The sequence below is a fragment of the Schistocerca piceifrons genome, chromosome 1 (genome assembly GCF_021461385.2).
Source record: "Schistocerca piceifrons isolate TAMUIC-IGC-003096 chromosome 1, iqSchPice1.1, whole genome shotgun sequence".
In the NCBI taxonomy this organism is placed as follows: Eukaryota; Metazoa; Arthropoda; class Insecta; order Orthoptera; family Acrididae; genus Schistocerca; species Schistocerca piceifrons.
In genome coordinates, this window is record NC_060138.1 from 345,383,011 (window position 1) to 345,409,528 (window position 26,518).

The 26,518-nt window shown below is 39.4% G+C and overlaps 1 protein-coding gene across 1 annotated transcript in view; it reads right to left on the reverse strand.

The window, feature by feature from the left end:
* The window catches only part of LOC124784057 (ankyrin-3-like), a 291,446-nt gene that overhangs the window by 5,610 nt on the left and 259,318 nt on the right, over nucleotides 1–26,518 (reverse strand). The window contains exons 34-36 of the mRNA XM_047254070.1: nucleotides 10,624–11,469; nucleotides 9,304–9,456; nucleotides 8,815–8,896 (exon numbers count right to left, since the gene is read on the reverse strand). Of these exons, the coding sequence (XP_047110026.1) occupies nucleotides 8,815–8,896; nucleotides 9,304–9,456; nucleotides 10,624–11,469 (1,081 nt within the window). The remainder of the gene's footprint in view (nucleotides 1–8,814; nucleotides 8,897–9,303; nucleotides 9,457–10,623; nucleotides 11,470–26,518) is intronic.

Sequence of the window (26,518 nt, forward strand, 5' to 3'; positions counted from 1 at the left end):
GATAACAGGACTTTGGCTTGTTGTTGTTGTGGTCTTCAGTTCAGAGACTGGTTTGATGCAGCTCTCTATGCTACTCTATCCTGTGCCAGCTTCTTCATCTCCCAGTACCTACTGCAACCTACATTCTTCCGAATCTGCTTAGTATATTCATCTCTTGGTCTCCCACTGCGATTTTTACCCTCCACACTGCCCTCCGAAACCAAATTGGTGATCCCTTGATGCCTCGGAGCATGTCCTACCAACAGATCCCTTCTTTTAGTCAAGTTGTGCCACAAATTTCTCTTCTCCCCAATTCTATTCAATACCATTAGTTATGTGATCTACACATCTAATCTTCAGCATTCTTCTGTAGCACCACATATCGAAAGCTTCTATTCCCTTTTTGTCTAAACTATTTATCGTCCACATTTCACTTCCATACATGGCTACACTCCATACAAATACTTTCAGAAATGGCTTCCTGACACATAAATCGATGTTAACAAATTTCTCTTCTTCAGAAACACTTTCCTTGCCATTGCCATTCTACATTTTATATCCTCTCTACTTCGTCCATCATCAGTTATTTTGCTCCCTAAATAGCAAAACTCATTTACTACTTTAAGTGTCTCATTTCATAATCTAATTCCCTAGCATCATCCAATTTAATTCGACTACAGAATGACACAAAAAAGTATGTCTGGCATCACTTCAAGACAAATGGTGACCTGATGATACTCAGAGGTCAAGGTGGCTGACCACAGTGGCTCATGCTGGTCCTATAACAACAGTGTTTACACTAAAAGCAGAGCTCAACTTCTTTTCGCAGACAATGCATTTATTGCATATCGTGAATGGATAACAGGACTTTGTTCTGCTGAAACTGATCATCATTTGGAAATGAACAGCAGTATTTTTAAGAAGTGTTTTCTTAATGTTTTAAACCACTAGAAGAAGACCGCATTATTCTAATGGATAAAACCAGCATCCATTCCATCTTTCATGGTGTTGGTGTTGCTCTTTCCTCAAACAGAAATGTTATCGTTTAAGTGTAGTTGTACATCCATAAGAATGTTATACGAATTACAAGGGTGTGCTCTATCACAGGCTGTAGGATACAGTATACACTACATATGTAGAGAAAATTTCAGTGTTATAACTTGCAGCTCTGCAAGACAGGCAGAAAAGAGAAATAGAGTCCATAATCAATCTCATCAAAACTACAGGATGATTCAGAGAAGCAATTTTTTTCTTTTTTTTAATTTTTGTGGAGCTCTGGACAGCAGTTAATGCTGAGTAACATATTTTAGAAACCAGCTCATACCATCTTGCCATTTAGTTAACATGGACACTTGGTGTGGTGCACAAAATACTTTTGCCACCGAAGATGCATTTGGTTTGCCTTGATACATCCTCACCACCAAATCACTGGAATGTATGGCCTCAGTGACCCATGTCTGTGATAAAAAAAAAAGTGAATTGGACAGAATAAATATCTGGTTTTTTTTTTTAATTTATTTATCACAATGTGTAAGTTCATTCATGTGTGTGTGTGTGTGTGTGTGTGTGTGTGTGTGTGTGTGTGTGTGTGTGCGCGCGCGCGCGCGTCACTGGGACCAGCCATTCCATTGCTTTGGTGGTGAGGCCATGGATGTCTTGTAATGCACCCCTGAAGGATGTATTGGGGCAAGCCAAGGCCAGGTGGGCGATTTTTTGCTTTTCGGTTCCACTTCAGCTGAAGCTCTCCACTGAATAGCTCTTCACTGAATAAGGCTCATTTTGCAGATACCACTGTCTTCTGGGAAAATGGAGCCTTCAAAGTTGAACTTGCCATGAGGTGGGAGTTTTTGATGTTCTGATCTTCCAAAAGTGATGTCCAGTAATTATTAACGATGAAGTCATTGAGTTGGTTGGCGACAGCTACAGTCTTAACTGCTGTCATTTAATGAGACATGTCGATATGAATGGAAGGGGATGAGTGGGCATTACATTTTGGCAGCTGTGATTTGAGGGCTGCCAGTCATCTAGTCTGGCACTCTGCACTCCATCTTCAGGCCACAAGTGGCCCATCTGGGCCATCTGACCGCTGTGTCTTTCTCAGCTGAGGATGCCGATAGGGGGACGTGTGGTCAGCACACCTCTCTCATGGTCGTAATGATGGTTTTCTTTGACCGTAGCCGCTAGTATTAGTTCAAGTAGTTCCTCAATTGGCACCACGAGGTTGAGTGCACCCCGTAAAATGGCAACAGCGCATGGCAGCCCGGATGGTCACCCATCCAAGTGCCGGCCATACCCAACAGCCCTTAACTTCAGTGATCTGACAGGAACTGGTGTAGCCACTGCGGCAAGGCCATTGCCGTCTAGTCTGGGGAGGTGCCATATTACTCAGTAATGGGAGGCACTGGAGCGGAGTTGTTCTAATAGTTCCAAATATGATTCACACTGCCTGATTTAGTTCTGTGCTGACAATGGCAGTGTGAAGATTGCACTTGGAGAATTCTGTCATCACTTCAATTAGTGACACGACAATCACATTCCATTACATTTTCAGTTAGCACATGGATATGAAATTTTGAGGAAACAGGCTCAATAATGAAAAAGCATCTTCCAGGTTGTGTGCTGACTTTTCATACACCAGACAATATCAAAGCTGCTTGAGCTTGTTTCATAAGAAGCCCACATTGTTCAATCCACCACTGTGCATTATCTTTACTGTTACAAAGTTCAAGTTTTGAAAGAAGATTGGTTTTTTCCTATTACAGACTGTAGAAGAATATCAAGATGACAGTCTTCTCAATTCAAGTAGATATTACAAATTAAGGAAAGCTTGGGATCCACTTATTTAAAATACAACAGTCCCCTGCAAAATGATCTGAGTGTGGTGACAGTAGCTCCAAACTATAACCAGTTTGGTTTACACAGGATCAAACAAAAGGCAAAGGCAACTGCAAAACAACAAATAAAAAGAAAATATGCTTAGCTGAAACTGCAAAGCACTCAAAACTCTAATTGGGGACACGGAAAAGATGATAATTTCAATACTTGCTTCCTTCAGGTGGGAACAGAGTGGACAGGCACAAGCTTTTGTACTTTCTTTTTAATCAAAACAGAACAGTGCAATATATTTTGTTTAAAGTAAGTAGAAATAAATATGTATCTTTTATATTAATAAATGTAAAATTAAAAATGGAGGAAAGAGCTGATTATTCTCGTGACTTATGTTGAAATTGTCTGTTATACATCATAGATGTATTACTATTAATTTAGGAGCTTTTAAAGTAATAACCAAATTTTAAAAAAATCTCTGTATCACACTATCTCACCTTCAATAAATTATATATGTGTTGCAAATTCCATCAAGCAGCCTATGCAAGACACTGTAATTATATTTTTTCATTTTATCAATCATGCATCACCTCCCATAGCTACACTTTAATAAAATCACAGAGTAACTCACACTTGGTACCACATACATCAGTAACTAGTGGTGATATGGAAAACAACTGAAATGTGAAACAATTACTGAAGACTATTGTAGTCACTTCAAGTTGCTAAACATGAAATGTGATATAGCTCAGCAGTAGTTACTGCCTTCTCAACTGAAGAGAGAAGCCTACACATTTTGCAGATTATAGGACAAGGCTACAATTCAGTAATAAGTGCTCTGACACAACGCATTTCACACTTGCATTAAAGTTCAGACTCCTATATATTCCTTTTCCTAGGCCATTGTGATTGCTTCATGATCAAAAGTGAGTTTGTCAAACCAAATAATCATGTATGAATATCAGAACTAAACTAGTGTTGCATTGAGTTAAATTTATGTGCCCATGAGTTTAGAGGGGAAACGAAGAAGGAAGAATAAATAAAATAAAATGGCAGTCTTTGTACGGTTGGCCTGCTTCAGTGCTTATTCTCTTGTATTTCTTAGGGAACACTGGCAAAGTGTTCTCATATACCTGTCCAAATGTGTTCACTTAAATACAATCTGTTGGAAGTGAGGCTTTGTAGAGGTGCAGATCCACTGCCACAGCATTGCCTGGCACTATGACAAGGACAGGTAATTAGCTGAGGGTATGGGAAGAGTGTGGTAGGAGAACGAGTCATAGGCCTCTGGTGCCCCTTCTACTCTGAACAAGACACTCAGCTAATGCCGGTATTACACTATCATATTTCTTCGTCAAAGATATGATCAAATATTTGTCAAATTTGTTTGACAAAGATATCTGACATGGTGCTAAAAAGGGGTATTACCCCGTCATCATATTTTTTGTCAAAGTTCAAGATGGCTGACAACAACTTGTTATTACGCGCAGCAGTTGCATGTACCATAATAGCACTGTGTGCCGCAATTGGAAGAGAAGCGGCACGGGGAGGGAGGGGGGGGGAAGAAAAAGAAACATACCTGAGTGAAGCCATGGATTTTTAAGTCGTACATAAATTACTCAAGAATGGATGAGCGTACATTTCAGTATTTGCTCAGTGAAGTGTCTCATCATATCACAAAGCACAATACTCACTTAAGAACTGCTATATCTGCAGAAGACCGACTCACAGTAAGATTTCGATTTCTTGCTGCAGGAGAGAGTGTTACACTAGCTTCCAGTACAGCACTATAATACACAGTGCACATTAACTAAAATAATATCTGAAACTTGTGGAGCAATTTATAAAGCACTAAAGTACCAATATTTGAAAGCAAATAAATGTTCAATGCACTTTATGTGCATTAAGAACTATTTTTATTGTAGGTCAAAGTAATAATTACATTTTGTGGCAACAACAACCAAATTAATAGAAATTTATGAAGCTGATGAGGCATCCCGAGTACAAAAATAGCTTAAGAAGACTGGAGAGCTCAGAAAATACATATATATATTTATATATGAAAGAGGGAAGGAGAGGGAAAGACGAAAGGATGTGGGTTTTAAGGGAGAGGTTAAGGAGTCATTCCAATCCCGGGAGCGGAAAGACTTATCTTAGGGGGAGAAAAGGACAGGTATACACTCGCACACACACACATATCCGTCCCCACATGTACAGACACAGGCATCTGCCTGTGTCTGTATATGTACGGACGTGTGTGTGTGTGTGTGTGTGTGTGTGTGTGTGTGTGTGTGTGTGTGTGTGTGCACGTGCGTGCATGCGTGCGTGTGTGTGTGCACGTGAGTGTATACCTGTCCTTTTTTCCTCCTAAGGTAAGTCTTTCCACTCCCTGGATTGGAATGACTCCTTACCCTCTCCCTTAAACCCCACATCCTTTCGTCTTTCCCTCTCCTTCCCTCTTTCCGGATGAAGCAACCTTGGGTTGCGAAAGCTTGAATATTTGTGTGTGCGTTTGTGTATTTGGGTGTTTTTTATTGTGTCTATCAACATACCAGCGCTTCCTTGTTTGGTAAGGTACACCATCTTTATTTTTTAGATATATATTTTTCCCACATGGAATGTTTTCCTATATATATATAAAAAAACAAAGATGAGGTGACTTACCGAACGAAAGTGCTGGCAGGTCGATAGACACACAAACATACACACAAAATTCAGGATTTCGCAACAAACTGTTGCCTCATCAGGAAAGAGGGAAGGAGAGGGAAAGACGAAAGAAAGTGGGTTTTAAGGGAGAGGGTAAGGAGCCATTCCAATCCCGGGAGCGGAAAGACTTACCTTAGGGGCAAAAAAGGACAGGTATACATTCACACACACACACACACACACACACACACACACACACACACACACACACACACACACATATCCATCCACACATACAGACACAAGCAGACATATTAAAAGACAAAGAGTTTGGGCAGAGATGTCAGTCGAGGCAGAAGTGTAGAGGCAAAGAAGTTGTTGAAAGACAGGTGAGGTATGAGTGGCGGCAACTTGAAATTAGCGGAGATTGAGGCCTGGCGGATAACGAGAAGAGAGGATATACTGAAGGGCAAGTTCCCATCTCCGGAGTTCGGATAGGTTGGTGTTGGTGGGACCTAACCTTCGTAACCTGTTAGTTCATACCTATGATATCCCCAAACCACCTTCCCTACCCTCTGGCTCCTATCCTTGTAACTGCCCCCGATGCAAAACCTGTCCCATGCACCCTCTCACCACCACCTACTCCAGTCCTGTAACCCGGAAGGTGTACACGATCAAAGGCAGAGCCACGTGTGAAAGCACCCACGTGATTTACCAACTGACCTGCCTACACTGTGATGCATTCTATGTGGGAATGACCAGTAACAAACTGTCCATTCGCATGAATGGACACAGGCAGACAGTGTTTGTTGGTAATGAGGATCACCCTGTGGCTATACATGCCTTGGTGCACGGCCAGCACATCTTGGCACAGTGTTACACCGTCCGGGTTATCTGGCTACTTCCCACTAACACCAACCTATCCGAACTCTGGAGATGGGAACTTGCTCTTCAATATATCCTCTCTTCCCGTTATCCACCAGGCCTCAATCTCCGCTAATTTCAAGTTGCCGCCACTCATACCTCACCTGTAATTCAACAACATCTTTGACTCTGCACTTCTGCCTCGACTGACATCTCTGCCCAAACTCTTTGTCTTCAAATATGTCTGCTTGTGTCTGTATATGTGTGGATGGATATGTGTGTGTGTGCGAGTGTATACCCGTCCTTTTTTCCCCCTAAGGTAAGTCTTTCCGCTCCCGGGATTGGAATGACTCCTTACCCTCTCCCTTAAAACCCACATCCTTTCGTCTTTCCCTCTCCTTCCCTCTTTCCTGATGAGGCAACAGTTTGTTGCGAAAGCTTGAATTTTGTGTGTATGTTTGTGTTTGTTTGTGTGTCTGTCGACCTGCCAGCGCTTTCGTTCGGTAAGTCACCTCATCTTTGTTTTTATATATAATTTTTACCACGTGGAATGTTTCCTTATATATATATATATATATATATATATATATATATATATATATATATATATAAAAGAAAGATGATGAAACTTACCAAACAAAAGCGCTGGCAGGTCGATAGACACACAAACAAACACAAACATACACACAAAATTCTAGCTTTCACAACCAATGGTTGCCTCGTCAGGAAAGAGGGAAGGAGAAGGAAAGACAAAAGGATATGGGTTTTAAGGGAGAGGGTAAGGAGTCATTCCAATCCCGGGAGCGGAAAGACTTACCTTAGGGGGAAAAAAGGACAGGTATACACTCGCACACACACACATATCCATCCACACATACACAGACACAAGCAGACATTTGTAAAATGTCTGCTTGTGTCTGTGTATGTGTGGATGGATATGTGTGTGTGTGCGAGTGTATACCTGTCCTTTTTTCCCCCTAAGGTAAGTCTTTCCGCTCCCGGGATTGGAATGACTCCTTACCCTCTCCCTTAAAACCCATATCCTTTTGTCTTTCCTTCTCCTTCCCTCTTTCCTGACGAGGCAACCATTGGTTGCGAAAGCTAGAATTTTGTGTGTATGTTTGTGTTTGTTTGTGTGTCTATCGACCTGCCAGCGCTTTTGTTTGGTAAGTTTCATCATCTTTCTTTTTAGATATATTTTTCCCACGTGGAATGTTTCCCTCTATTTTTTTATATATATATATATATATATATATATATATATATATATATATATATATATAAGTTGATACGTACTTTTGCTTTCTTGTAAGAATAGCTTGAGCAGAGGCCAATAATATTCTTTTTCATATTGTCAGCCCTGCACCTGGGCTAATGACCTCCGCAATTTTTTTGTAGCTCTCCAGTCTTCTTAATCTATTTTTGTACTCACTGTGCCTTACATTGTAAAGCACATCATCAGCTTTATACATTTCTATTAATTTTGTAGTTGACAGCACACATAAATTAAACTTCGCATTCATGTTTACACACACACTACTGGTGACAGAATGCTGCAGCGATGCTAGTGCTCCAAGTGGTAACATTTCACACTGCAGTGAACAGAAGACAAGCGAATTTTATGATCAACTCTACTGCGAGGCCCTAGATTTTATCATATTTATTTAATGACAGGTGAGATTTGACGAAGTTCCCTCTTACACAATCAAATTCCTTTGACATAGATATTTGACATATCAACTTTGACAAAGAAATGTGATAGTGTAATACTGGCCTAACAGGTGTAATTAGAAAATTATAAAAAGCTACAGTGGCGATACAGAATGTAAAAATGATCTGTGCCAGGTAAGCAATCTACGACAATACCTCTATTACTTATATGCTTTCTTATTTCTTCTACTTCTGAGAGTTCCTGGCAACTTCTTCCACCACTGCTCACTGTAAGATGTGTTTCCCCTCCCAACTTGTGTGCCAACAGTTTATTTTGGTAGTAAGGTCAGTCAACTTACTTTTTCAGTGAAACTGATTTTCCTACATAACTGATATAGATTGTCTTCCTTCAACATAAATATGGTCAGGAGAACCAAATATGATCATGAGCGCCAAGAATGAACACTACAAACTATGAAAAACAGCTCACATGGCTGGGTTACAATTTTCAGAACTGATAGAAACATCCAATGGGAACTGAGAGACAACTGGTCATTTCAAGGTTTCCCACTGAACTGGAAAAACAAATTCTTGTTCTGACAAGCTGTGTTTTTAATTTCCTGGATCATTCTACAAACTGAACTCAAAATTTGAATCATTCTCTAATTATGGTGATTTTCCATTTCCGGTGATAAAAATGATCCATGAAGGACAAAAGATTTAATCTCTGAGATTTCAGGCAGAGGTTCCTGTCAAAAAGAGAGTAGCTAATAAAATTAGTAATCAAAAGTTACTATTCAGATACACTGAAGGTTATAATACTATTCCATGATTAGAGGATCAGCTTACTTTCTTTGTGTTGCTGGATCAAAATCAGTGGTGACTGTCTCAGAGAAGATCTGTTGATCTGTTCCTTGAAAGTAATCAGACCCTGTAATCAGATGAAAATTTTGAGAATTTAACAGTAATTCCCCAAGTAAGATTAGTTGACCACATGCCCCTGCTATAATAAGGAAGTTCTCATGTGTTAATACTTATTTACAGTTTTCAAAACAATCAACTACAACTAAAAATAAAACTAATGTATTCAAACTACAAAGGTACTAGAAGAAGATCAAATCTTAGGAAACTAAAAGTAAAATGCATCACAGTTGCTACAATAAGTCTCCATGCATTTTACAGACAGTTTAAAGAATGAAGACATTATGTTAACATGCAGCATTCATTCTTGCTGTAATCTAGTTCCTTTGTTTGGGTTAGTACACAGAAAACTTGGAAATTAAAAATGACCTTTTGTAACAACTGTGCTGCTATGTGCTATAGGAGGATGTATATTACCATGAGCAGCAACGACATGGGATAAGAAGCGGTGCATCACTAGAGTGTATGGGGAGGCACAGCCATGCAGCGCGACACAGGCTAACAGAGCCAACAGGAAGCAAGCTGGGATGAGCCAGCGTCGACTCAAGCCATACCATCTACTGGCAAACACTGTAGTAATAATACAAAGAGTCAGAGCTGCTACTTGGAGCATTCACAATCCAGCACTGGCAGCCTCAGAAAAATTCATGTTGCTGCTTAGTAACACAATGAAATCTTATATGAAATATGATGGTGTCCTGCCACATAAAAATTTTCATACATTATGTTTCTGCTACAAATCAGCAAAAAAATGTATTAAGAAATTATTTACATCTCACCATCACACTAAAAGAACATGCATATGTTAAAAGCAAATTCAATACAAATATTATACATAAAAGTTTGTAAACAGAAGATAAAAAACAATTGATACTCTTATTACTGCCAAAGCTATGTGAATTTTTCACTACAAAATAAAACAAATATAATACAGTTGACATAAAGCCATTTATCATGCTACAAGCTCATTGCTTTCAATGAAAGAGGAGTCACAGCTCTTCTGTCTGAGTTAGTCAATTAAAAAATTATAAATCAGTGAAAAAAGCAAACTACTACTTCAACAGTTAGTTTTCATGCTAAATGAAGCATACAGGATAATATATACAAAAGTGACAGAAGGAATTGTTTAAATTGTTCAACAAAGAAATAAAATCTCTGTACTACACATCTGTGGTAATAATGCATGAAATAGAAATAAATAAATGGTAGGAAACTAAAAGATGTCACTAATTTAGATTTCTATGTCAGCCAGAAAACTAACACACTGCTAAACAGAAAACGTGTTTGTTATTACATTAAGAGCACTACACACTATATAAGCTTTCAGGTTTTCAACAGATCAAATATTTAGATTGACTTCCTAATGCTTGATATTTTACAGCATTTGAAACCTGACTAATAAATTTCCCATGAGCAAAAAAATAATTTAGCAAGATATTTATAATCATACGTTAAGCTCCACAAGAGCTTTGGAACTTCTTGCCTGCAAGCATTTTATGATATCCCCCATTCAAGTTGTTCTTTTTAATAAATAAACTCTGTGACAAGAGAACATCTGGCTGCAAACTAATTATGCAGTGTTGGTGTAATCCAGTATGTAACTCCAGAGTGGGAATCAATGAAAAAAATCAATTAACTAGTTTCAATCACTGACACATCTAACACTGCATAGTAATTTGAATCTTTTAGTTTTCCTCCATTCATTTAATTTGTCTCAGTAGGCTGAGCTTCCAGTACCTGGATGGTCATCATCTGAGAGGTCGTTGCCTTCATGCAGTGCGACATCGGAGCCACTGGAGCTGCCAATGGTCCTTCTCCTGATGGATACCCTCATCCCTGACAGTGGAGATGCCATACTGTCAGTTTCCACATCCGAATCACTGTTCACAGTCACAGAATTGGTGCTGCACCTCTCATCATTCATGTTCACAGCAAGGCTATTAACTGCATCACCATCAGCACTTTTGTCACCAGGAGAAGACTGCAGCGAATGTGTTACAGACTTTGTTTCTTCATAGATGGCATTTTTACTTGGAACACTGCTGCCAACATTTACAAGTACATTGTCTGTAACACTTCCAGAAACCTTGCTTAAGCGGAGTGCTGGTTTTGGTGTGTACACAGCACTAAATTGTGGCTCTTCCACATCTTCTTTACTTTCTGAATTTTGTTTGGTGGGGCTAAAACATTCTTTATCTTCAAGCTTGCCAGATGGACTCAAAGCAACTTTCCCACTCACTGTAGCCTCATTTTGGATGAATTTCTCATTTTCAATGGCATTTGGATCCCCATATATAGTTCTGATGGTTTTCACAATAACATTTCCTTGTGTCTCATTGTCAGAACCAAAGTCCCATTGAACATCATCCATTACAGCTGTAGAAGGGTCATCATGGGAAGATCTGGATGCTTTGCGCACAGGTTTCAAGCGTGGCTGTGGCGTGGAGGTGACAATTGGACCTTCCTCATGCAGCCTGACAGTGGGAATGTGGCCATCATGCGAACTAAGATCTATGCTAGTGTCAAGTGCAGTGCGACTTTCAGCATGCGACCCAAATAGCTGTGGTTTGCCGTCCGAGAAACCTTTATGGGAAATGAGTGATAGAACAACAAATATGTGAAATTAATTCAAACAAATTTGCATATTACATAACAAATGTAGTCAGTATACTTACTAGACTCTGTACATTTTTAATCAAAAGTATAATGATAGATACAGATTAGAAAAAAAAGATTACAGGATGAAATATACTGCTACTTAATACTTAATAAGTAGGAATGTTAAGCAATGTCACACTCTACCATAAAATACTGTGCAAATTATACCTTATTTATTAAATTTGACAGTTTAATTGAGAAAAATGTAAGTCAGGATTCATGCAGTGTGATGAATTATATGCATTAAAACAAATGTTCTGGCAGTTTAAAAAAAGGTGATGTAGTTTCTGTAATTTAATTTACATTATAAAGACAAAACTGAAGCTAAAAAGTTTAGCAAAGAATCAGATGTTACACTGTCTAAAGACGAGTTTGTAATGCTTGGCATCTCATTTTTATACAAATGTGCTGTGATAAACATCTGTCAAGAATATTGTCAGCTGTAAGAAACAAATTTTGCATCTTCATGGAGCACTCTTTCCAAATGCAAGACACAATACTCTTGAAAGAAAGTGATATAATACATTTTTTTTATTTCATAGAGAATAATAGAAACTCATCTCAGGAACTTAGTAAATTAACACAAAACAAAGCATATTTTGAAAGTAAGAGTATAAATAATAAATATAATCCATGAAGAAATTTGTAATGCTGAACTTCTATGGAAATGCTGAACTTCTACAGAAAAGACACTGCATTTATAGGAGTCAAAGGGCATGAAATGAAAGCAGTAATAGAGAAGAGAGGGCTACAGGGATGCGGCCTTCTTTCCATGTTGTCAAATTCTTATTCAGAGCAAGCAGTATATGAGGCCAAGGACAGATTTAGAAAAGGAATTAATGTCCATGGAGAAGAGATAGAAAAATTTCAAGGTTTGTCGATGACACTGTAATTCTGTCACACATGACTAAGGACTTGTAAGATCAACTGAACTGAAAAGAGTGTTTCCAAATGAGGTTATAAGACAAACGTCAACAAAAGTAAAATATTTGGAATGGAGTGTAGACGTATGAGAAACAAAATAATTGTTTGGGGGAGAGGGACAGAGAGAATTAAAGAGGAAGCACCTGGAGATAGCAGTCACGTGTGGGTGAGGTGTGCTTGCTTGGGTGAACTGTGTGTCTTTTTCTTTCTGAAGACGGCTTTGGGCGAAAGTTCAATGTGCAACAGTCTTTTCAATGTGTCTGCCTGCAACTCAACATGTCATTTTTACAGTGAATAGTGATCTATCCTTAGACTTACACGTTAAAAAATAAGTGCAGCTCTATAAGGAAGCAACACATGGATGATAAACAGTACAGATGAAATGAGAGGACAAGATTTCAAAATGTGCTGCTACAGAAGAATGCTGGAGGTCAGATAGATAAATAATAAAGAACTACTGAACTAAATTGAGGAGAGTAGAAATTTATGTCACAACTTGACTAAAAGATGAGATAGATTGATTGAACACATCCTGAGGCAACAAAGAATAGTTAATTTGGTAATGGAGGAAAGAGTGTGTGCATGAGTGGAGGGGAGAGAGGGGGACTGCGGGGGAGGGGGGGGGAGTGGAGTGATAGCAATCGCAAAGCGAGAACAAGGCTTGATTTCAATTACGCCAGTTTAACTGCATTTAGAGTGCAGTAGTTACGTGGAATTCAAGAGTCTTGCTTAGAACAGACTTTGATGGAGAGCTGCATTAACCCTTTTGGTCATGGCGTCCTCATATAGGGACATACTAAATAAATGCTTAGTATATAAAAATTCATTAAATTTTACAATTTGTAATTGTTGTCCTCATATTGTCACAAGCAGAGTGTTTATTTCAGAACAGTGTCAACATCTCCTGTCAATCTGTGGTACCACAATACAAAGCTGAATGTGCACAGTCACATGGGCGCTTCCAAGTAATCTTTGTACCTCCCATCAACTGGTTAATATCTTCTGAGTTTCTGAGTTTAGGTTTTATATATATATAGAGGGAAACATTCCACGTGGGAAAAATATATTTAAAAACAAAGATGATGTGACTTACCATACGAAAGCGCTGGCAGGTCGATAGAAACACAAACAGACACATACATACACACAAAATTCAAGCTTTCGCAACAAACTGTTGCCTCATCAGGAAAGAGGGAAGGAGAGGGAAAGACGAAAGGAAGTGGGTTTTATGGGAGAGGGTAAGGAGTCATTCCAATCCCGGGAGCGGAAAGACTTACCTTAGGGGGAAATAAGGACGGGTATACACTCACACACACACACACACATATCCATCCACACATATACAGACACAAGCAGACATATTTAAGCAGACATATTTAAAGACAAAGAGTCTTTGTCTTTAAATATGTCTGCTTGTGTCTGTATATGTGTGGATGGATATGTGTGTGTGTGTGTGTGTGAGTGTATACCCATCCTTTTTTCCCCCTAAGGTAAGTCTTTCCGCTCCCGGGATTGTAATGACTCCTTACCCTCTCCCTTAAAACCCACATCCTTTCATCTTTCCCTCAAGAGTTTGTTGCGAAAGCTTGAATTTTGTGTGTATGTTTGTGTGTCTATCGACCTGCCAGCACTTTCGTTTGGTAAGTCACATCATCTTTGTTTTTCATATATATATATATATATATATATAATAGAAGGAAACATTCCACGTGGGAAATATATATATATATATATATATATATATATATATATATATATATATATATATATATCTAAAAAGAAAGATGATGAAACTTACCAAACAAAAGCGCTGGCAGGTCGATAGACACACAAACAAACACAAACATACACACAAAATTCTAGCTTTCGCAACCAATGGTTGCCTCGTCAGGAAAGAGGGAAGGAGAAGGAAAGACAAAAGGATATGGGTTTTAAGGGAGAGGGTAAGGAGTCATTCCAATCCCGGGAGCGGAAAGACTTACCTTAGGGGGAAAAAAGGACAGGTATACACTCGCACACACACACATATCCATCCACACATACACAGACACAAGCAGACATTTGTAAAGGCAAAGAGTTTGGGCAGAGATGTCAGTCGGGGCGGATGTACAAAGGCAAAGATGAAGTTGAAAGACAGGTGAGGTATGAGCGGCGGCAAATTGAAATTAGAAACTAGTGGAGATTGAGGCCTGGCGGATAGCGAGAAGAAAGGATATGCTGAAGGGCAAGTTCCCATCTCCGGAGTTCTGACAGGTTGGTGTTAGTGGGAAGTATCCAGATAACCCGGACGGTGTAACACTGTGCCAAGATGTGCTGGCCGTGCACCAAGGCATGTTTAGCCACAGGGTGATCCTCATTACCAACAAACACTGTCTGCCTGTGTCCATTCATGCGAATGGACAGTTTGTTGCTGGTCATATATATATATATATATATATAATTATAATAGAGGGAAACATTCCACGTAGGAAAAATATATCTAAAAACAAAGATGATGTGACTTACCAAATGAAAGTGCTGGCAGGTCGACAGACACACAAACAAACACAAACATACACTCAAAATTCAAGCTTTTGCAACAAACTGTTGCCTCATCAGGAAGGAGGGAAGGAGAGGGAAAAACGAAAGGATGTGCGTTTTAAGGGAGAGGGTAAGGAGTCATTCCAATCCCGGGAGCGGAAAGACTTACCTTAGGGGGAAAAAAGGACGGGTATACACTCGCACACACACACATATCCATCCACACATATACAGACACAAGCAGACATATTTGAAGACAAAGAGTTGGGGCAGAGATGTCAGTCGAGGCAGAAGTGCAGAGGCAAAGATGTTGTTGAATTACAGGTGAGGTATGAGTGGCGGCAACTTGAAATTAGCGGAGATTGAGGCCTGGTGGATAACGGGAAGAGAGGATATATTGAAGAGCAAGTTCCCATCTCTGGAATTCGGATAGGTTGGTGTTAGTGGGAAGTATCCAGATAACCCGGACGGTGTAACACTGTGCCAAGATGTGCTGGCCGTGCAACAAGGCATGTTTAGCCACAGGGTGATCCTCATTACCAACAAACACTGTCTGCCTGTGTCCATTCATGCGAATGGACAGTTTGTTACTGGTCATTCCCACATCGAATGCGTCACAGTGTAGGCAGGTCAGTTGGTAGATCACGTGGGCGCTCTCACACATGGCTCTGCCTTTGATCGTGTACACCTTCCGGGTTACAGGAGAACTTCAGAATTTCCTCTCCAACCTCAACTCCTTTGGTTCCATCAGATTCACCTGGTCCTACTCCAAATCCCATGCCACTTTCCTTGACTTTGACCTCCACCTGTCCAATGGCCAGCTTCACACGTCCGTCCACATCAAACCCACCAACAAGCAACAGTACCTCCATTATGACAGCTGCCACCCATTCCACATCAAACGTTCCCTTCCCTACAGCCTAGGTCTTCATGGCAAACGAATCTGCTCCAGTCCGGAATCCCTGAACCATTACACCAACAACCTGACAACAGCTTTCGCATCTCGCAACTACCCTCCCGACCTGGTACAGAAGCAAATAACCAGAGCCACTTCCTCATCCCCTCGAACCCAGAATCCCCCACAGAAGAACCACTAAAGTGCCCCACTTGTGACAGGCTACTTTCCGGGACTGGACCAGACTCTGAATGTGGCTCTCCAGCAGGGATACGACTTCCTCAAATCCTGCCCTGAAATGAGATCCATCCTTCATGAAATCCTCCCCACTCCACCAAGAGTGTCTTTCCGCCGTCCACCTAACCTTCGTAACCTGTTAGTTCATCCCTATGAAATCCCCAAACCACCTTCCCTACCCTCTGGCTCCTATCCTTGTAACCGCCCCCGGTGTAAAACCTGTCCCATGCAACCTCCCACCACCACCTACTCCAGTCCTGTAACCCGGAAGGTGTACACGATCAAAGGCAGAGCCACGTGTGAGAGCACCCACGTGATCTACCAACTGACCTGCCTACACTGTGACGCATTCGATGTGGGAATGACCAGTAACAAACTGTCCATTCGCATGAATGGACACAGGCAGACAGTGTTTGTTGGTAATGAGGATCACCCTGTGGCTAAACATGCCTTGGTACACGGCCAGCACATCTTGGCACAGTGTTACACCGTCCGGGTTATCTGGATACTTCCCACTAACACCAACCTATCCGAACTCCGGAGATGGGAACTTGCTCTTCAATATATCCTCTCTTCCCGTTATCCACCAGGCCTCAATCTCCGCTAATTTCAAGTTGCCGCCACTCATACCTCACCTGTCATTCAACAACATCTTTGCCTCTGCACTTCTGCCTCGACTGACATCTTTGCCCCAACTCTTTGTCTTCAAATATGTCTGCTTGTGTCTGTATATGTGTGGATGGATATGTGTGTGTGCGCGAGTGTATACCCGTCCTTTTTTCCCCCTAAGGTAAGTCTTTCCGCTCCCGGAATTGGAATGACTCCTTACCCTCTCCCTTAAAACCCACCTCCTTTCGTCTTTCCCTCTCCTTCCCTCCTTCCTGATGAGGCAACAGTTTGTTGCGAAAGCTTGAATTTTGAGTGTATGTTTGTGTGTCTGTCGACCTGCCAGCACTTTCATTTGGTAAGTCACATCATCTTTGTTTTTTTATATATATATATATATATATATATATATATATATATATATGTAAAAAACAAAGATGAGGTGACTTACCGAACAAAAGCGCTGGCAGGTCGATAGACACACAAACAAACACAAACATACACACAAAATTCAAGCTTTCGCAACAAACTGTTGCCTCGTCAGGAAAGAGGGAAGGAGAGGGGAAGACGAAAGGAAGTGGGTTTTAAGGGAGAGGGTAAGGAGTCATTCCAATCCCGGGAGCGGAAAGACTTACCTTAGGGGGAAAAAAGGACAGGTATACACTCGCACACACGCACATATCCATCCACAAACTGTGCGTGTGTGCGAGTGTATACCTGTCCTTTTTTCCCCCTAAGGTAAGTCTTTCCGCTCCCGGGATTGGAATGACTCCTTACCCTCTCCCTTAAAACCCACTTCCTTTCGTCTTCCCCTCTCCTTCCCTCTTTCCTGACGAGGCAACAGTTTGTTGCGAAAGCTTGAATTTTGTGTGTATGTTTGTGTTTGTTTGTGTGTCTATCGACCTGCCAGCGCTTTTGTTCGGTAAGTTACCTCATCTTTGTTTTTTACATATAATTTTTCCCACGTGGAATGTTTCCTTCCATTATATATATATATATATATATATATATATATATATATATATATATATATATATATATATATATATAAAAACAAAGATGATGTGACTTACCAAACGAAAGCGCTGGCACGTCGATAGACACACAAACATACACACAAAATTATAGCTTTCGCAACCAACAGCTGCATTTGTGTATAGAGGAGTGCATTCTTGAAAGTAAAAATAAATGTGTCTTTCAGAAAGAAAGGTAAGTGACATATTTATAACGTTATACATGTTTCCAAATGAGGACAGTGTGATTGAAAGGTTGTAATAGCACAGAAATTTAGGACATTATTCTGCTGTCTTTTTAGTCATCTTACAGTGATTTCACAATTCCCCATGTCCAAGACAGATGAAGGCCACTTACAGAAGAAGTTATATAGCTCCTTAATTCATCTGGAATTGTTGATCTATCCGATGATCCTGGCAATAATTTTGAACAAGAGGACAATGATGGAGGTAATGTTAGACATTTTACATCATACGGTATATTGTAAGCTGAGTAGCCTAAACGCAGGGACCATAAACTGCATGATAAGTGACACTGAGATAATCACGTAACACTCATCCCATCCAAACGACAATGCATTGGCAAAAAGAACATTATTGTTGCATATGAATTTGTTACAGTGCAGCCAACCTAAAGCTGAATAAGAGAAAAACCCATTCTAATTGTAACAGACTGGAAGGTAGCTTCGTCCAGAAGCTGAAGTTCGTTTGGACAACGTTGAGCATCTTCCAGTGGTCAGTGACAAAAAAAAAACCATTTGACAGGTGCACGAAACTGGGTTGCAAAGGCAAATTTTACTGTGTAAAATGTAACATTCACTTACGTCTGGATAGAAAAAAAATTGTTTTTTTTAGGAAAAAAATAATTTGTGACCAAAAGGGTTAAACCAGTCTTTGGATCGGTGACTGCATCAATCACAGGAAGAAAAAACTTTCATCACTACAAACTAAAGTTTTGTAATATTCTGAATTAATGGTGAATTTCTGATTTTCAGAAACAATGTATCAATGAAAAAATCAATGAAGACAAGAAAATTTCACAGCAACAACACTTAGTGATGGCAGTGGCTTTCAATATGATGGGTCATGACAGAATGTCTGATCACATGCACTGAATACAGGACTTCATGCAGCAAGCATCAAATACAGTGATACTGTGGATACTGTTCAAAAAGGGATAACAACCATCTTATCAAGTATCACAACTACTGAGTCCTATAGAAAGTGAAAAATGACAAAAGGAGAGGTGAGAGTTCAACTGCAAAGAAGGTGCGAATCTTCAGCTGATCATGACAGTTGGGTGCTATTGTTACACAGGGAACTATTCTTGTAAAGCAGCCTGATAGTCATTTTCCTTCTCCCTCATTTCTATGTTAAATGTTTCTTTTAATACAGATTTCAATGTTATTTATCTTTCTGTTTGGGTCCCCAGCACTTTTCACTTGTCAGATACACTCATATTAACCAAATACACAAGATGAACTTCCTAATTCCTATATCAGTGTTTCCTTGTAGAATTTCTCTTGCATTAAACATGGATTTCAGCCATACTAAATATGAGCTTTCCTGTCATTCTTCTCCCAGATTGAGTCACATATATACTCTGTACCATTCAAAGGTTGACAGAAATGTACTAAAATATTGGCAAACTAGTTACACACATATGAAAATAAATAATTATATAAGATATTTTGATAAATAATTATATTTATTATTGATTACAAAAGAGTTACCAAATAACTGGACTATTCTTTATAGCTCTTTAATAATCATTGAAAAATAAAAATTATGCCAATGATCAGTGATAATCACAATGTAATAAACAGTTCAAAAATTAGAGAGAACATAACTTCTGTCCAAAAAAGTAACATGTTAGAGAATCAGGACTATGCAGTGATAACACATTAAAATTATCCAGAACTTTAGATCAAAGAAATCACAGCTAGACAGTACGAAAGAGAAAGCAACAGAGAAGTGTTAGAGATAAAAAGCAACAACACGTTGGAACTACAGGTGCAAGTGAGGCAACAATAAAGAGGAGAGAAAAGCCAAGAATAATCATGTACTGGAAGGGGACCACAAAATGAGAAGCAGTAATTTATATTCATTTTAAAAGTGGATAATGAAGGAGGGAAAATATGTAAAGGGAAGGAAAGAGAATGACAAAAAACAAGAGGAAGGAGATGACACCTTTTTTTTCACATGTGACTATTCACTTTGAATCTCCTTCTTTATGCCTCTTTCTCTACAACTTGCTTCAAATTTCCCTTTCATGCACTTATTACTGTCTTCTCAATTGTCCTATCTGCTCTCTTCCACCTTCCCATAGCTTCAAATCTCATCTGTTGTTGGCATTTTATTGTTGATATCCCTGCCACACTGCCCAACTGTGTCTCTTCTGATGGGCCACTTTCCTCTGAAACATCTTGCTGAATCCTATCCTATCTGACCTTTGGTTCTGATACATAACATTTATGTTACAGTTTGTTCATTTTAAAGCTCACTTCGAGGTAGTATGTTAAAAAAATTATTATGGTCCAATGAAGGTGTATTCTCTATTAAAGCAAATCTTTAAAAAATCTGACCACTACTGATACAAAAAGTCTCTTCCCATAGTACACTAGTTTTTATTCTGTTACAGAGCTTATGTAGCCAGAGTGTCACTTCTATCTTACATCTGATATTTTTTCACACTGCTGCAACAGTACCACTTTATACAAAACAAATAAAAATAATGTATATAATGACTCAGTCAACTCTAAACAGCAGTGGCAAATAAGTTTTTAAGTCTTTTGTAGATCTCATCTGGCTCATTGTTTGTGTTATTCAAGTGCTGTAAATGAATAGTAATGGGAGAACAACAGCAGTAACTCTGAAGCCATATTCCGCACCACAAATGTTCACCAAAACCTTGACATATGTTGATGTAAGATCACAACAGCAAAGTGAGTTTATTTCTGGTTGTAATTCTGTTTCAATTCACCATCATCATTAATGTTCTGCCAAAAGGCAGGTTTTCACATGGTAGTTCTCCTGGCTGTCCAGTCTTCTGCCATACTCTTCAGATCCGCATAATTTCCTCTTTCCTTTATGTCGCCTATCGTCTTGAACCTCCTTCCTCTCAGTCTTCTCCCATAAACCAGTTTTTCCAAAGCATCTGCTAACAAGCACTCTCTTCTCAATGAATGTCCCAACAAGTTCTTTTTCCTTTCTCTTATAACCTTCAGCAGATATCTTCTCTCACCAACACTTTCTAAAACTCTTTCATTACTCCCTTTTTGCATCCAGCTTATCCTCTCCCTTCTCCTCCACATCCACATCTCAATTGCTTCTAACCTTTTTTTCATCCTCTCATCTCAGTGCCCATGTTTCTGCCCCATATAGTGCCACACTCCAGACAAAACATTTGCCAAGCCTTTTCCTTAGACCTTTATCTAATTTGCCACGTAACAGTCTCCTCTTTCTGTTGAATGACTCCCTCGTTATGGCAATTCGAGTTTTCACCTCCTGGTAACATTTCAAGTCTTCAGTTATTGTGCTTCCAAGATATTTAAATGCACTTACTTGGCCAATTGTAGCTTGTCCTATTTTAATATTGAACATTATGCATCTGCATCTGTTTAGATTGGTCATTAGTAATACAGCCGTGCACACTGCAATGGTGGCAGAGAGCTGTTCATTCAGATTGTACATATTAAATTTAAAACAGACATGTATCCTCATTATTAATATACATATATTCTTCTTTCAATGTATTACATGCAGAGATTTGTTCATCTCCAAAAAATTATTTTCTGCTACACCTTCACATCATAAGGAACCAACACAAAACAAAAGAACTGCTCTCTCTCTCTCTCTCTCCCTCTCTCACCTCCCCCCCCCCCAAAAAAAAAAATTATATACAAAGCACTAGTGTCCCACCCCAGCTTTGCATGGGTCACACTAAGCATGATGATTCATCTGGTGTAGCGATAATTTTGTTTACGGGTGACTGCATGGGCATTAAAGGTGCCACACTGCTGCAGCCAGCATGGTTGTCGCAACTCTCATCACTGCCATGAGTTGCCACTGCAAACACTAATGAAATACGGAATAGGTAACATTTGGGCCATCTGAGAACTTACTCACTCCAGTGCTAGTTTGGCATGAGTATCAAAAAGTCTACAGTAGTTCCTGGGAGTGGCCTTCACATACAGGCAGAAAATGGCAGCGGGGAACTTTAACTTATAATATGTATGCAAGGAGAAAATATGTATAGATTATAGTAATTCTGTGTGGCTCAATGGCCTGGTGCAAGTCTTTCAATTGGACTTCACTCCGGCGACTTGCATGTACCTAACCAGTTATCCAACTGCAGAATGGGGACCTACAGCTTAACACCAAATCTGAAGCACGATTTGTTATGGCGAATATCTACATCACTGAGAGGTGAATACAAGGTTAAAAAGGTAGAGTTACAAATTTGTGGGCCATCTGGAATACAATCACATAACCTTTTGGTATCCAAACACACGCTTTACCTCCACACCACCAGGCTTGACACAGATCTCAGTCAAACTTTGCTGCTCTCTAGAATTGTGACAGCTGTACCACTACGTGGCAATGGCATTATTTTCACAGTGGTGGGGGCTTTGGTTCATCATAATCTAGCCAATTGCCACTAAATATTTATAAATTATATACAGAAGTCATCCTCATGAATCAATCTTTTAGTCATAAACAGATAAAATCCCTACAGTAGTTCCTGACATTAGCCTGAAGGTACAGAAAATGTGACACAAGACTTCAATTTATGTATTTACTAGTGACCTGGCCTGGCTTTGCATATGTAGCAATAAGTATCTGCAGCCAGACAATTTGAATGGCATAGAGTATTTTGTTTGTGGGTCATGAATCAAATTCAAACAACAATGTTAAGTAAGTGACTATCATCACTTTCATTCTTTCATACAAATTATGCAGGCCATGGCAGGAAAATTGTGTGGAGGCATTACTGTTCTGTGTTCCAGAAAGAATTGGCATTTGGAGTGATATCTCACGGCAATGAGGGGAGCACTTCGGGATGTATTCATAAGTAATAAGTTTACAAACAACGTAAATATTGTATCTGAATTATGAGTGTGAGTGGGTGAGTGATTCAATATGTACCGGAGGCTGGCTGATGTGTGTGGGCTGGGAGATGGGGGTGAGGGGGCGTGGGTGGGATGTGTGGGTGGGGAGGGGAGGGGGGGGGGGGACACATGATGCACATGTTTAGACCAAGTTACAGCATTTCTCCTGTGAAGATTAGTACAGATTGTGATGTATTGTTGAGACTCACTGCCACAATTTTTTGTGATTGACTCTTTATGGCAGGCTACTTTCACTGTACCATGCAAAGAATCATGTCTGCATCTAAGTTTGATTCAAAGAAAACAAATTTGAGTCATCTGCTGCACTGCTGAAATACGTTTTTCAGAAAACGTATTACTTGAGGCATAAAAAATAAAACACCACATATTTAGGATTTGCATATTTCTTCACTATGCAATTTTCTCAAATGAGTGCAGCAAAACTATGGGTAAAAGTATTTGTGTGTTTTAAATTGTAAGGCTCTCATCACTGCCCAACAATGAAGTGGTTATCTTTTTGTTATTGGCCACATTCATTAGAATACTTAAAAGTTGAGTAACTCACTGCCCATTGTTCAATGAATTTGCAGTGAATTAAGAGTGTGAATTGCAGCTAGTAATCTAAGAGAAGCAAAAATTGGCAGTCTGAAAGTGTTGTCATATTTTGATACATGTCCCTCAAACATCTCTAGAAGTACTTCAAAATCCTATTATTCGACCTCAGGAAATTTCTGAGTCCCATTCATCTGAAAAGATAGCAATCAGCCAGATGTGACTTATGCAACTTGCATGTCCCCAAACCAGTTATCCAACTAGGAAAAGGGGAGCTACAGTGTAATGTGGAATCTGAGCCACATTTCCATGTCCCTGAGAGGCGAATGCTTTGTTAACAGGCAGCATGAAAAAAATTGATCTGGCTGGGATTCAATCTTATGGCAAAGGCATTGTTTCGCCAACTTAACTTTAATTCATTGTAATTCAAACCATTTGCGTGAAATTTTTATAAATTACATACAAAAACCTTCCTCGAGAATTATCCATTAGTATCTATTAGTCAAATCCCTAAAACAATATCTGAGATTAGCCTGCACATACAGATGGACACAAGGAGGTGATTTTGAGAGAGAGAGAGAGAGAGAGAGAGAGAGAGAGAGAGAGAGAGAGAGAGAGAGAGAGAGAGAGAGAGAGAAGTTGTATGGATAGAAGGAGACATTAAAAAAGTAAGAGATGTCAGAAACCCACATAATTACCATTCACTTTTAAGGGTTTTTTGTAACAATGCACTCGATTCTTCAATTCCTCAGCATAGAAGTGCTCTACCAGGGAACTGAATACGTTGATAAGAGTAGTCGTTAGTTCCTTGTCATCTTCAAGCAATTGTTTAGGGTGCCAGAAGAGGTGATAGCTGGTTGGTCAAGAATACAGAATCTTATCCTTGGTATGGGAAGTGGCATATTAATAAACATTGTTATGAAGGAGTATCCTGGATGATAGCTTTTTGCCCATCCTTTCTGGATGGCATGTCTTGTTTCACAATTCATGTCAGCTGTAACTGTTGACACACTTTCCGTGAAATCAATTGAAAGAGTACCCTTAACGATGCAGAAAGCATTAACTACCACATTTAGGTTCAAGTAAAGACATTGCTTGAGTTTTTCTAGTTTTGGCGAAGGTAAATAGTGCTACTACATTGACTGTTGTTTTGATTCTGTGATGGTTTAAGACTGGCCTGGTCAAACAGCACTACCACTTAGTGCTCCAAGTGCGCTGATTATTGTGGCTGAGGGCTGACACGAGAAAGGAAAGCTGGCTGGAGTAAGGCATATCTTTATATTCTACATTAAGAGTACTATGGGATCCACAAAATTGTCCAAGAAAATAAAAAGTGGAGGTATCACATTGTTAAATGCGAAATGGGAACTGCTTTACTTTTTTTATCATTTGAATGCCATGCAAAGTGCTTAACATGCAACTGCACTATTACAAGCTGGAAAAAAATCACAGGTATGCCACTACAACTGAAACAAAGATGAAATAATGCACTTGTCTTCTGACAAAAGAGAGAAAATGGTGGCTGAAGTGAAAGCAGCCTTTACAGAAAAAAATGTAAAAGAGAAAGTAAAGATGGAACAATCTTATAAATAACATGTTAAAAAGGTTTAAGAAAGAAGTGCCTACCTAGATAGCTAAGTAGTAACAGTTACCAATGGCAATATGAATGATATATAATAACCATTTTGTGAGAAAATGACATCAAGGGGCCATCAGTACAAGTGAGCTGCACAACAGTTTTCAAAATCCCACAGAATGGAAGACATTTTTTGAAGGAGAGTACGAGGCAGGTTTTGTATCCAGCAGAAGTTTGAATACTTTCTCGTCATACAGTGAATATGGCTGCAGATGTACACCATCAGCTGACTAAAAGGGCACCCAACATGTGATGCACAGCCCAGTTGGGGAGTTTCATGAGAGAGTTAACATTTAGCTAGAGGTGACAAAGGAGCTTCTGAGTTTCATCTCACAGGAGGACACTATTACTACAGGTATTTTGACATTTTGGAGATGATAACTGGTTCCTTTGGAGTGGAATGGAAACACATGGTCAGCAGGACAACAAATGGTGCATCATCAATGCAGCAAGTGCAAAATGGTCTTGCTAACTAGATAGTGGAGAAACTGGAATCTGTCGAGGCCTCATTGACAGCTGCAGCTCACTTCCTGAAATGTCAAGAGGCACTATGAACTAAGTCAATAAGGAAAATTATACAATGAGGGCCATTGTTCATGCAGTGAACTATATTCAGTCACTCGGATCAGTACTTCTTACATTTAAAGAATTCCTGTCTGATGTCGCCCGATATTTCATTCCACTACAAAGTTAGGTGGCATGGCCAAGTCCTGAAGAGGTTCCTTAATTTGCAAGAAGAAATCACAACATTCCACAGGATAAGCATATGAGCGATCCTGATTGGACTGTTGACCTTATTTGTACATTCAATGCCATCAATTATTTCAATTCATTAAATCTATCAGTGCAAGAGGAGAATAATTTGGTAACAGGTATTGTGGACAAGATTGGTGGTTTCAAATAAAAGCTGAAACTATGGAAAAATCAAATTCAGGTTCATGAGATGTAGCATTTCCTGAAACCCGAGACACTCAGTTGTGTGCATGACATGACTGACATAAGTTTCATTAATCCGAACATATCATGATGAGTTCTCAAACAGATTCCAAGACTTTGCATGCTTAAAGACATTTTGATTTATTTGTCAGACTGCTGTCGTTTTTGACTGCTGATGTACATCATTGCTTTCAACTTGAGCTGATAGATCTGCAGTATAGCACTTGTCTCAATTACCTCTTTGTCCAGTCCACAAATTTACAAGATTTTTATAAAATGTTACTCCCAGAGCAATATTTTCGACTGCTCAGAAAAGTTATTTCAATGTCTGCTTCAACAATGTGTACTGACTTTTTTTTCTGTTGTGGTACTGACAAAGTCCTGCCAACATTCAGGACTAATACATTTTAATCTGAACAGTACGAGGAAAGATTGCTACTTACCGTAAAGATGACATGTTAAATTGCAGACAGGCACAATAGAAAAAGACACTTACACATTAGCTTTCAGACAAAGCCTTCATCACAAAAGGAAACATACACAC